This window comes from Ursus americanus, chromosome 28, assembly GCF_024610735.1.
Source record: "Ursus americanus isolate L20-20 chromosome 28, mUrsAme1.1.p, whole genome shotgun sequence".
NCBI lineage: Eukaryota > Metazoa > Chordata > Mammalia > Carnivora > Ursidae > Ursus > Ursus americanus.
The window spans coordinates 22,821,258-22,834,909 of record NC_142154.1 but is presented as its reverse complement, the minus strand read 5'-3'; the positions used below and the strand labels follow the sequence as shown (position 1 = coordinate 22,834,909).

Here is a 13,652-nt window from a genome sequence, read left to right as displayed (position 1 = left end):
AATGTCAGTAGGTGGAAGGTTTTGTATGTCAGCTGCTGAGCTAATGGTTTTCAGGTCTTTCAGCAGTTAAAGGAGGGAAAATAAGGAGCTGGTACTCAGGGGTTAATGGAGTTGAGGGGATTATGTGGGGAATACTATTTGAAAGCAATATTTAAACATTTTAGTCTGACTACAGAATGGATGAGAACTGTCTTTGGTCAGTTGTGAAATTTATAAATGTACAGAATTTAAGAGTTTCAACAGGTAGCTTTACCCGTAAATTTAAGACATAACCATGGTGCAAAGGAGAAGAGAAGTGCTAAGGGAACACAACAAAAAATTGATAGAAAAAGTAGTCTGTGAAATTAAGTTTTGACCTAGGTTTAGAATGTGAAGGAAATAGGCTATTGGAGAGGAGATGAAGCACATACCAGATGTAGTAATAATAACATAGAGACACATGTATATACGTGTTATGTATACATTGAGTGAGTGAGAGTTGGAAGATGGACCATTTTAAGAATAATGAAAAGGTTAGAGGGGCAGATAAATGTAGACCAATAAAGGCATTTATTAGATTGCATTTCTCGTTCTTAGATTATTATTAGACTGAGCCCTCTGTTGGAGAGGGACACAGAAATAAAGGCCCCAGGTCCACTCTCGGTGCTAATGGTAAATTTGCAGAGATTACCTAACATTTCTGGTTCTTACAGTTCATCTTACTTATCCTGTATCATTCTTGATTTGGTATATTTCCCTGTGATTGTGTGTTCCTAATCTTCTAAGGCAAAGTTTCTCAAATTGGGATCTATGCATTGCCTGAAATGTATGTTAAAAATACACATTCATGTTCCCCCACTTTGTGCACTAAAAGTAGAGATCAAGTATCCATTTTTTATAGATTTTCCCAGCTGATTCTGTTATTGAATAGTTTGAGACTTGGTCCTCCAAGGTCTTAAAACTTGGTTATTTAAAAAAAAAAAATATATATATATATATATAAATATATATATATTTATATATATATTATATATATATATATATATAAATATATATATATATATATTGAGCATTCATTTTCTACCATCAACCTGTAGGGCACTGGGTTGGTTTCTTAATCTTTGGGAATTGGTTTCTTCGTATATGATGAGAGGAAATGGATTAAAAGATTGCAGTTCTTATTCCAGTGAGAAATGCTCTGATCATATACAAATGAGTTAAGAATTTACAGTGATTATTTGGGTGCATGCTTCAAGCTCAGAATTTGGTTTTTGGTGAGTTAAATTTTAATAGAAATGTTAAATATTTGATTTAAGAAATAGTCATTGCTGCCATGTATTGAGCTCGTGTTATGTACCAGGAAGCATTGTCCTATATACTTTGAAAACATTTTCTCTAAAACTCGCAATGACCTGATGCCTGAGACTCAGAGATGAAAGGACCTGCCCAAGGCTGCTAATCTAGGGGGTGGTGGACAAGTGGCTGTAAAATGTACCTCACTAACATAGCAGATGCTCAGCATAGAGAATTTAATTAAAAGCTAAACTGTTACAGGTATCTGAAGGAATTAGAGGCATATAGTCAAATAGTTTTCAAACACTTTCTGCCCTTTTGGAGGGAGGGAAGGGTAAAGAAATGGCAGGCTCTAAGCTCTGTGGATGAGTATGGGAAATATGGCTGTGCCCTCTGAAAGCACTTGAGGCAACAGTGGTGGTGGTGTCTAACCACCCTTGCATGCATCCTGGCAGCAGCATTAGGGACACTTGTCTGTATGTTTTTGGATATTCATAAATATTAACAAAATGAATTTCCTTTTAATGGATTTGGGGAAAATTTCTTTTGAGTTTATCCAGTTGTTTATGTGAAAAGAATTGAGTGAGGTGTTTTATATTTTAGGTTAAAAATCTGTAAGAACCTGATTTTAGAATTCACCAGCTCCTCAGAAGTTTGGCGAAATATGGTATGTTTCTGTTTTTATTTTTTGGAATTCAAAATTGCATGTATATCTTAATGTCATAGTTAGAATAATGACAAACATTTTCAGCAAATTCAGGTGCTTGCCATTTTTAAAGCATTGTGCTAGGTGCTAAATCACTGTGCTACCAGGTAGACTATGAGGTACATAAGTGGGATTCTGAAAGAAATCAGAAGACGTTAGTGTGTCTTGAGAAGTGAAATCTTATGCATGGACGGGGCAGGTTTGGCTGTTAGACTATATGAGTTAATAATAGCTTCCATTTGTTGAGCTCTTACTATGTGCCAGGCACTGTTCTGAGCAATTTATATGTTGGTTTGTTCATCCTCAGGACAGCCCTCTGAAAAAGACACTACTATCGTCTTAGTTCTCCCTGTGAATGAAACGAGGCTTGGAATGGTTAAGGGACTTGCCCAAGAGTTGCCATCTAGTAAGTGACCAAACATGGACTTGAATCCTGATTGGCTCTGGAGCTTGTTTGTGCTCTGTTGAGCACTGGACCTTATAAAAAAGGAGACTAGTAGAGAGAACTTGACTCAGTAGTTTTCAGAATACATGTAGCTCTTTAATGACTTAATTTACTTCAGTTGATTAGTTAAGAGGTATTTTAACTTTATTATTTTTATGTTGATAGATTAGAAAGTTAGACTTCTTTGGATTTTCTAAATTTACATACACATTTAGTCTTATGAAAGAGAACCCAAGAGGGAACATTGTTCATTTCAGGGACGTCATTGCCTCTTCCTCATGTGGCCTCTGGAATGTCCTAGACTCTTACTAAGAGACATGTAGCTGTGATAGGGAAATTGTATTATTTCTTCCAGGGATTATAAGTCACATTTATTGAAGTCACCTAAAGTTATTTATATATACTAAGGCCAACCTTCACCCTTATTTGAACTTGAAGCCCAAGTTTATAGGCTGCTGCAGAGGTATGGGCCTAAGCACTGGTATTTAAACTCTTCTCTTGGTATTCTCAGATACCTTACTATTTTATATTGAGTTCTGGGTCCATGCTGGTAACTACCATCTATAGTTGTCTCTTGTCACTCTGGAGGTGCTAACTATCAAGGGTATTTTTTTTTTCTCCCTCTTAATTTTCTCATTTTTCTTTAGTTCACTTTCCAGATTTGGCCTGGATATACAGTTTGGTAGGGAAATAATTAAGGGGAAAAACTAGCTACACAAAATGAGTTCTCAATACTGGGATAGTTCAGATGTGTATCTTTGACAGAACTATATAGGATTAGGATGCGTGATAAATTTAACCGTGACAATCAAGAACGTTCAGCTAAGGCCAAGTAAGGGAATCAAAAGATACTAGATTGAGGGAGGAGGACATACTTTTTTATATTTTGCCAATCTCTCTCATAAAATTGAGTATTAGTAGATTTATGGCTGAGAAAGAATAGAACACATTTTCATGAAGTACCCAAGAGGTTTGGGCCAGTGTTAGATTACCCTACTTAAATATAGAATAAATAGGACTAGATTTGAGTGTATGTATGTGTGTGTGTATGTATGTGTATGTATATAATTATCTCTTAAGCATTTGGCTACTTGGAAAACCCTATGACTGTTAGTCTCATTTAAACAGTTGCCATAATAGTGGGATCTCAATCCATATTCTAAATCTTTGCTCAATTGCATATACTTAACTTATGAATCTCTCGTACAGTAAAACTAAGACCAAAAAATTCTAACCCTGGATAGGAAATCAGTAGATCTGAGTTTTAATCTTACCTTTAACACTAATCTAAAATCTTGGGCAAGTCAGTTAATCACTCTAAGTCTGCTTAATTTGTTTTTTGTTTGTTTTCTTAAATTCTTACTGTAGTATCTGCCCTGATTAGGTAGAGCCAAAGTTGTCATGAGATTCAAGCAAGATACTATTGACCAAAGTGCTTTGTAAACTGTAACACTCCATAAAAGTACAAGAGAATATCACCACATTTTCTCAAGAGGAGAGATCATTTAAGGGGAAAAAATAATGCTGGAAAATAGTCCTTAAAAGCATTTATATAATAATTACTTTTCTGATGAATGTTGCATTGACACCTAATTTGAAGCTTTGAAGATTATTTTTTGAACAATGGATTGGATTTATATATTAAAGTGTTCTAACTAAAGATTTGTTTAATTTATTAGAGTTATTAAACCTACGCTCAGATCAAGTTAGCAGCTAGACTGGTGTGACAGCCTGTTTTTAATCAGTGACTCAAAGCTGTGATCACCCTGATGTCACCGAATGGCCACAGCTTGTAAAAGGTAATTTTGAATGTTATTTTACAGCCTTTAAAAGGCTGTTACTGTAAAGTAAAATACGTGCTGTAAAAAATGAAGAAAATGTATAGTTGGCAGGAATAATGTGAATAGTTTACCTAAGTGTTAATGTGCTTCTCTATTTAATATCCTTCCTAAAATATTTTATGCTTTCCCTCTGCCCCAGATCTATGTATATAATAAGTAAGCAGGAAAGTTATTTCTCAAAAATTTCAAGTTTTTAAATAAATAAGTTATTATGAACATTATAAAAACCATGAAAATTCTCAGTGTGCATTTTATGTGGTGAGAGTTTTAATTAAAATGCTTCTCTAGAAATTTTTACAACTTTAATAAAACTGGTATAATTTTCTTTCCTAAAGAGTTTCAGTGAAGGTAAAAGGAGTGGCTTGCAGGCTGGACAAGCTGCACCCGTTATTTTTGGAAGTGAGCCTCCATTTGAATGTTCTGGCTCATGCTGCAGTATTTAGATTAGGAGGCATTTTGTGATCACTTTTCTGTGTTCCAAGTCAAGACCTAAAATAGAGACTTCCAAGATTTATTTTCTTTTTTCTAATGTTACTTATTGTTTGTTTTAAAATTTCTTTTCTGGTTTGTTGTCACAAATTTAGGTTAAGCTAAGTCAGTACTTTCTGTTTTGTTTTTTTTTCCCCCCTTTGATTATGTCCTGAATTTGGTAAAGTTACAAGCACGTACTAGATCCTTACGTCCCAAAACTGGGCAGTAATGAATAAAGAGACTCTTTAGTGGCCAAAGTAAATCTTGGAAACAATTGCTAGATGTTTGATAATTTCATAGTTTTGGAAAGGAATGCTAACTTAGGGTATTTTTTGGTAAGTTATTTACAATATTACAGAAATATAAGCAGAATGACTAGAAATTTATTCAGACATGTACTATTATTACTGCAAGAAAAGTGTTTGTTCTTTGTATATTCACTTTTCTTTTAATTAGAAACAGTTTCCAGTTTGAGTAGAAAACAACTTGGGCTAATAACCATGTTTAAGAGATCCAGGATAGACCTGTTTTAGGGTAATACTCTTTAAATTCTTTCTTATTCTTTTGTGCTTCTGTTAGACTGAATTGGTTTAAATTACTTGGTTTGACAAATAAATGGTTTTTTGTAGCTCACTTGAATATATGTTAATATTAAATGATAATTACTATATTTATAATAATTTGGTGACAGTTTGATGCTAATGTTTACATATTCTCTTGTTTAGGGAACAGAAATTAGAAAACAGTGTAGTTACCATTTGATGATGTATTTAACTTCTATCCCATTTCTCAAAACTTTGTAGCAGTTATATATTGTGCTTCTAAGACTGGGATTTGTTTTCCTTCTGCTTGTGTCTTACCTTTTTGCAGTAGTATTTTAATTTTCCTGTCATTGTGTCCTCATTTTTTTCCCTCTCTCTTTCTCTTTCCCTGTTAATTTTGAAAGTTTTGCCGCCTGCGTGTTTGAAAGCTTCTAATCTGCCTCTCTTCCCTTAGTGCCAGCAGGTTTATTTTTTGTTTTGCAAGCCTGCTCTGCCTCCTTACAGTATGACATCTGATGCTGGAGGGTCGCACTTTCAAAAATGAGTCAGCTGGTACATGGGGTTATCATCAGTTTTTAGCTCTTCTGTCTGAGACATACAAACAAGTTTGGAAGCAATCTTGGGGTACTTACCCACAAGGCTGGTGGAGACCAGGTGTGTCACAAAGGTGATTTGCTTGCTCCCTGGGGGAGAGGGTGGAGTGAAATTTTTGCATTTGTGTCAGTGCCAAGTCACTGCCACCTCCAGCATGCCCCAATTTTTAGTTCTAATATAACTTCATGCAAAATTTAAAGTGTAAATATACTGCAAAGAGGATCTATAATATTTGAGCTGCTGGAGTCTCTCTCTCTCTTTTTTTTTTTTTTTTTTTGGCATTCTTGCCCTTGGACTCTGAATGAACTGCAATGAGGGGTAATTTTGAAAGTCTAATAAAGAAGTAAGATTTTTAAAAGCTAAGAAATGTGGAAAACAGTTTGTTTTTGTTTTTGTTTTTTTATTTTTTTGCTGGTGGCTCTGATTTTAAGATTCTTTTATTAAAGTTGTTCAGAATTAGAAGTCCCAGGTCAGTGATGAATTTACAGGTCAGGTCGTTGTAATGTCATTTAGAAAATTTAGTTTTTGATATCTAAAAAAATTTTGAGAATTGGAGTGTTAGCAATCAATATTGTTGATTTAACTTAGTATACATTGACTGATGCTATTTATAAAACTGAATAGGGTAACAGGGATTTATTTTTTTAACACCATGGTAGGAACAGGCAAAATTCATTCATACCCCAAAATGAAAATAAGAGTTTTTAATGTCTTAGAATTTTGAATATTTCTATGCAAGAGAGTAAAAGTATATTTAAAAATAATAGACAACAACTGGCAAAAATTTATAACTGAAATCAGTTCACAGTTATCCATAGTAAAATTTTAATACCCCAGCTTGGTACACTTTTGATAGGTAGTGCATCTTGCCAGTACATTTTCAGGGAAGGTTAATTTATTGTTGAACCAAGACAATCATGATTAGAATGGTAAATCTGACTTTTATTAAAGTGTCTTAAAATTCACTAAGGCTCTTAGATTAAAATTGGAATTATCTAGAGCAGAAGTTAGCAAACTTTTTCTCAGTGGGCCAGACAATAACTACTTTAGGCTTTGTGGGGCATATGTCTCTGTCGGAGTTTTTCAGCTCTGCTCTTGTAGTGTCAAAGCAGCCATAGATGATACACGTAAATGAATGAGTTGTGGCTGTATTCTAATAATACTACAAAAATAGATGCCTGACCCAGGCCTTAGTTTGTTGTCCCAGGAAATAGTTTGCTGACCCCTGATCTAAATGTAGTTTGGGACTGTGAATACCAGTGGATACTTTTGATATTTTGGATAACCAATAGTTGGCTGTAGAAAGTTTCATAGTTGTATGTTTTTATTATAAATATTTGAATTTGTGAATAATTATGATTTATTATACATTTTACTGTTTTGTATGTTGGTATCTAAATACAGTGTTTACAGTTTCCTTTCCTTAAAAAAATGCACTGACGTTTTTATTAGTCCAGCTTTTATAATAAACGTGTTGAATGGCAATCTGATTTGATCACTTTTTTCTTCTGTTGAAATCTTTAGTTACTTTAAAAACTGTTAACGATTAAATCTTGTTTTCAAATTTGTCTACTAATATAACATGTCTGCCCCTTTTCGGAGTATGGAATATTTTGCTTAACTTTCCTCAATTGCATTTTACAGATCGCCAGGAGAACCTCAGTCTGACGACATCGAAGCTAGCCGAATGTAAGTGTAACTTGGTTGCGGCTGTGGTGTCTTTTAAGTTACTCTAGATTGCTTTAAAGGTATTAAATTATTTGAAAATAATTTCTAGTTATGAGAGTAATACTTTAAAAAATAACTTGGGAGAGAGGAGTGTGCGTACTGTTTTTCCTACCAAGTGAATACCTCTGAACTTTGGTACCATGTCACTGGATTTCTGCTTTTAGGTAGATAGTTGTATACTCCTGGATTCTAATGTGTTTTTGGTACCTAGCAGTTGTGGGGAAATAGGGGAAAGAGTTCAGGTTAACAATCATTTATTAAATATTCACTATTCAGCTGGTAATGTGTTATGGATACAAAGATGCGTAATAATTAGTTCCTAACCCACAGAATTTTATAGTCTACTCAGTGTGAAAGACAGAGAAGCAAATTAGTCATTGTGGTAGAAGGATACCCAGGATGCAACAGGAACATAAAGGAGTACTGGGCTACCTAGGTATACTGTAGGAGCCTAATCCATGTGGCAGGGAAGTAGGGGTGGCAAGGTAGGCCAGATTAAATCTTGAAGTGTAACTGGGAGTTAGGTAGCAGAAAGCATCGGCAGGGTTGTTCTAGGTGGAAGTATGGGTGAAGTTATAAAGTGGCATAGTGAGCATAGGGAACAGTAGGCAGTTGAGGATTTTTAGATCATGAGCTGAATGAAAGGCAGGAAAATGAAGACGCTAAGACTTGACAGAAAGGGCTAGAGCCTTGAATGCTATGTGAAAGACCTAGGCCTGTCTCATAGGTATTTGGGAGTCAATAAAGAATTTACTAAGGAACGGGCAGTAACCTTGTTAGACATAAAATTTTAATAGTTTTGGCAGCAGAGAAACTGAATCGAAGAGAAGTGTGTGGTGGTAGGGTGACCAGGGCTTCAGCAGTTCAGTCAGTGAAAGGCTTAAGGGCAGTGACATAATGGGAATTCAAGACAGCATTCTCTGGATGTAAGAAAAATATTTGGAAAGTGAAATACGTAAGACTTTAGTGATTGCTTGTAAGAATTTAAGAAGTTTAAGATAATGGGAAGGTGGTAATTATTGAGGCAAAGTTTTTGAGGTAGTTAGGGTTGGAAAGAAGAGATAGGTATAGGGATTGCTCTTGAATAAGAGCAAAGACCCCATCTTGTGAAACTAGGAGGTAAAGATGGATATGTGATGTTAACTGTGTTTGTAGGTGAGAATGGGGAAGTCAAGGTCATTTTTATCTGAAGTATTTTTCTCAGTAAATTCGTTTAGGTCTGCTACACACACTGTTTCTGTCTCCTTTGAGATGATACTAGACTCTTCTTGTAAAGGAGGTTCAGTTGTTGAGTAAGTTTGGCAACTGCAGAGTTAAGCAGGTTTCTTTACTGGAAATAATGGAAATGTACTTTGAAGTGCTGATACACATTGTGAGTCTCCAAGAAGGGACTATGAGATTTATTTCTCAAATTTATGTATCTATGTAACTTTCCTTTTTTTTTTTTTTCCAAAAATTTTATTGTGGTAAAATACACGTAACAAAGTTTACCATTTTTATTATTTTTAACTGTGTAATTCAGTTATGTTAATATTGTTGTGCAACCGTTGCCACCATCATCTCTACAGCTCTTCATCTTGCAATACTGAAACTATATCCTTTAAACAATAACTCCCGATTCCCCCTTCTCCCCATCCTCTGGCAACCATCATTCTACTTTCTAGGTCTATGATTTTGACTACTCTGTCTCATATAAATGGAATCATTTATATTTGTCTTTTTGTGATGGCTTATTTCACTTAGCATAATGTTCTCAGGGTTCATCGACATGGTCACATATGTGAGAATTTTCTTTCTTTTTATGGCTGAATAATATTCTGTGTGTGTGTGTGTGTGGCATTTTGTTTATCCTTTCACCCATCGATGGACACTTGGGTTACTTTCATGTTTTTGCTATCATGAATAATGCTTCCATGAACATGGGTGTACAAGTATCTCCTTGAGACCCTGCTTTCATTTCTTTGGGTATATACCCACACGTGGGATTCCTGGATCATATGGTAATTCTTTGTTTAATTTTTTGAGGAACCTCCATACTATTTTCCATAGTGACTGTACCATTTTACATTCCATCCAAGGGTTATAATTTTTCCACATTCTCGTCAGTACTTGTAATTATCTGGTTTTGATAGTTGCCATTCTAATGAAGTGATTTTTTTTAATTGTATCTTTGCGACTGTGTAACTTTTTTAAGAAATATGTTTTAATAGTATTTTGTGGAACACAGAGTTTGATTAGGGAACTTGAGGGACTATGTAAACTTGGAAAGTGTCTGGGGAGAATGGGTAAAGAAGTAGACCAAATATTATTGAGTCTCATGTTATTGAGTGGCCGGTTGAAGTTAGGAAACTTACCATAGTTGGAGTTTAAAGACTTTTCTTTAATAGCCTGAAAAGAGGCATGGTATTTCAAGGTTGGGTGTTAGCAGAGCAGATAGGACAGAACTACTAATGGCATGTGCATAGGTTGTTAACACTGAAGTAGTTGAATTTATATGTGATTGGTGATGGCCATGATCAGATGGGTTGTCGGGCCAGGTAGAAGTGTTGGGTTGGTTATAAAAAGCCTGATAGATCAAAGTGATAGTTCATTGTAAATGAAATTTTTAGAAGGATAGATGATGATGATCAAGGGTTGGGTGTTTAGGGGCGCCTGGGTAGCGCAGTCGTTAAGTGTCTGCCTTCGGCTCAGGGCGTGTTCCCGGCGTTCTGTGATCAAGTCCCACATCAGGCTTCTTGGCTGGGAACCTGCTTCCTCTCCCCTGCTGTGTTCCCTCTCTCGCTGGCTGTCTCTCTGTCACATAAATAAATAAAATCTTTAAAAAAAAAAAGGGTTGGGTGTTTAATATGCCTACGGTAGTGATTGGCTGACATAGAGAGGAGGTGAAGATTTTTGAAGAAAGTTAAGTATTTTGGGTGAGAGGGGGCTAAAGTGTTGGGATAGAGCATGAACACAGACATCGAAGGTGGCATGCCGGTGATGTAACTGGGGGCAAAATGGAGCCTTTAGTATAATGGGTATAATTTACCTGAAGAGAAGAGAAAGGTATTCAGGTGGGTAACATGACTTTCAAAGTGTAAGTTGTGTAGGTGTTATGTTTTATTTTGTTTAGGTGGGCATTGTTTTAAATACAAGGAATTAGAAGAATAATAGTGGATTTAATGGGTTTTAGTTGTCTGTGAAATAGTTCACAGAAAAGGGATACAAGATTTTCTTTTGGGTTAAGCCAGGCTTTAGTGAAAGCTAAGAGGTTGGGGAACCACTATATAAAGCAGTTGAAGATTAGGGACAGCCTGTATTATAAATGGTTTTCTAGAGATCTTAGAGTTAGATTAGTGGGACAGATCAATAGTAAAGAATAGAAAAGGGTAGGTAAAGCTTGGTACTTTGTAGTAAAAATCAAGGATGGCAAGAATGTGAGGCATGATAGGATATTTTTCACAAGATTCCAGATGAAGCTCTGGTATTAAGTTCTGGTTGAATTCAGCAAGCTTACACTGTTTAACTTGACCATGTTAAGGTAAAATAGCAGGATATTAGACCTACCACGATGTCTCGATAATGGTGTGTAAGGTTGCAGACATAATCGAGGTAATATAGGTCTAATTCTTCCTTTCTGCACCCATTTCTCAAATTCCTATACCTGTGGAAACCATACTAGGCAGTAGTTTAGTAAGGTGAATAGGTCAACATTTGTTCTGCCATAATTTTGTGAGTCTTGATTTACAGAATAGATAATGAAGGATTCTTGGTTTTACCTAAGAATTAGCTAGGGTCTTTGATTAATGGCAGCATCTTACATTTATTGAAGTATGATTTTTGGGGCACTTGCAGACACATTTGCATTTGGCATCTTTTAACTAGGAAATGTCTTGGGTGCATTTTAAATGATAATTATATAAAATTAAAATTAGAGCATATACCTGTTTGTTTTTAAGAATTCTTAATGTTGTCTATTCTCTAGGGTGCAGAAGAACATAGTAAAAATTTTTAACATTTGGGGTACCTGGGTGGCTTAGTTGTTTAAGCAACTGCCTTCAGCTCAGGTCATGATCCTGGAGTCTCAGGATCCAGTCTCAGGCTGGATCATCTCATCAGGCTGCCTGCTCAGCGGGGAGTCTGCTTCTCCCTCTGACCCTCCCCCCTCTCATACTCTCTCTCTCTCTCATTCCTCTCTCAAATAAATAATATCTTTAAAAAAAAAAATTTAACATTTGCATGCCATTCTGTAGTTTAGCCTAGAAATACAACTAACACAATAACCCAGATCTTTTTATCCATTTGTATGTATATATTCTCTCTGTATTTTGTTTAAACTTACATCTTGTGGTTTCTTTTCGCACATAATAACTTAGACTCTTTAATTTTTTAAATTATTTTATTTTGTTTTTTTTTTTAAGATTTTATTTATTCATTTGAGAGAGAGAGAGAAACAGAGCACAAGCCAGGGGAGAGGCAGAGGGAGAAGTAGACTCCCTGCTGAGCTGCGATTCCCGACATGGGGCTCAATCTCAGGACCTGGAGATGATGACCTGAGCCGAAGGCAGATGCTTAACCATCTGTGCCACCCAGGTGCCCCTTAAATGATTTTAAAGCAATTTCTAGTAACTTCAGATTTCTCATCTTTTGGTATTTACTCTCCACCTCTATCCTTAATGCTTAGATTGTTTTCAGGTGTATAACAAGACAGTAAATGGAACAAGTGATTTATGGTTCAGTATATATTTAAGGCTGTTTAAATAAATACTTAGTTTTCTCTAAATGTTTGTATGACCTAAGACCCAAGTCTCAGGCCTATCATTATCTGTTCTCTCTAGGTAAGAGCTTTATCAGCTCTCATATTTCTGTCTCCAACTCTGACTTACCCTCTGAATTGTAGACTCATAGATCCAATAATTGAATGTCTGATTCTCAAACTTAATGAGTCCAAAATAGCTCTTGATTTTCATCCTCTCAAATATGCTTGTCTTTTTGCCATCTCAGTTGGTAGCAGCTCTTTTTTTTTTCTTCCAGTTTATCCAAAACTTTAGAAGCATCTTTGTCTCTATTTGTCTCACTCAGATTATCAGCAAATCATGTTGGCTCCACCTTTAAAATATCATAATTCATCACTTGTCTTTTTACACTATTTCCACTATTATCACTCTGATTAAAGCCATAATCTTTTGCCGAAAGAATGAAATTGTTTCCCAGTAGTCTTGCTGCTTCCATCATTGTCCCTTTCAGTGTATTTCTACGTAGCAGCCAGAGTGATTTTTTTAAAAGATTTATTTATTTTAGAGAAAGAATGAGAGCAGATGGGGGAGAGGCAGAGGAGAGAGAATCTGAAGTAGACTCCATGCTGAGTATGGGAGCCAGACTCAGGGCTCGATCCCACAACCCTGAGATCATGACCTGAGCCAAAACCAAGAGTTGAATACTTAACCGACTGCACTACCTGGTCAGTCCTCCCCAGAGTGATCTTTTTAAATCAGAGTTAAACCATGTTGTTTATGCTCAAAATCTTTCAAGGCCTTCCTATCTTAGAGTAAAATCTGAGGATCTGCAAGGCCCTGTATGAGCTCCCTTGCATTTGTGTGGCCATTTTGTTTCTCTTGTTCATATTTGCACTGGCTCTATGGTCTTGCCCTGACGTTTTGATGTTCTTAAGACTCGTGCCTATTGTTTGTGACACTTCTCTGATATCTACATGGCTTCCTTTTAGTTGCCTCAGAGCTCTCTGCTCAAATGATGCCTTATTAGAGAAGCCTTCATTGACCAACTTCATCAAAGAATGGTCATGTCTTGTGTTGTCTATTACCCTTACCCTGTTAGATTTATCATCATGGGATTTAATGTCACTTGACTTGTTGCATATTGATTTCTTTGTTGCGTATTGATTTCTTTCTTGTCTGGTTCATTTAATTCTAGAGTGGAAGCCTAATGAGAGTGCCTGGTCTACAATAGGTAGTAAATACTTAATATATGAAAAAGTGAAATTACTAAATTAATGCAAAATGTTTATTTCTGCCTTTTTAATTCCCTTACAGAAATGTAGGAAGAATTTTCTGGCA

At 35.7% G+C, this 13,652-nt stretch overlaps 1 protein-coding gene across 11 annotated transcripts in view; it reads left to right on the top strand.

Moving 5' to 3' along the window:
- Positions 1-13,652, top strand: part of UBE3A (ubiquitin protein ligase E3A) — a 96,931-nt gene that overhangs the window by 21,820 nt on the left and 61,459 nt on the right. For 2 of the 11 annotated variants that reach the window (XM_045795337.2, XM_045795332.2), the window contains exons 2-4: positions 1,876-1,939; positions 4,103-4,222; positions 7,516-7,560. Coding sequence is in view for 8 of the 11 variants with exons in the window: in XM_045795332.2 (XP_045651288.1) it covers positions 4,203-4,222; positions 7,516-7,560 (65 nt within the window). In the remaining 3 variants the exon portion in view is untranslated. Of the gene's footprint in view, positions 1-1,875; positions 1,940-2,285; positions 2,385-4,102; positions 4,223-5,731; positions 5,945-7,515; positions 7,561-13,652 lie in introns of those variants that run through there. The other 9 variants (XM_045795339.2, XM_045795336.2, XM_045795331.2 and 6 more) reach the window with 8 other exon arrangements.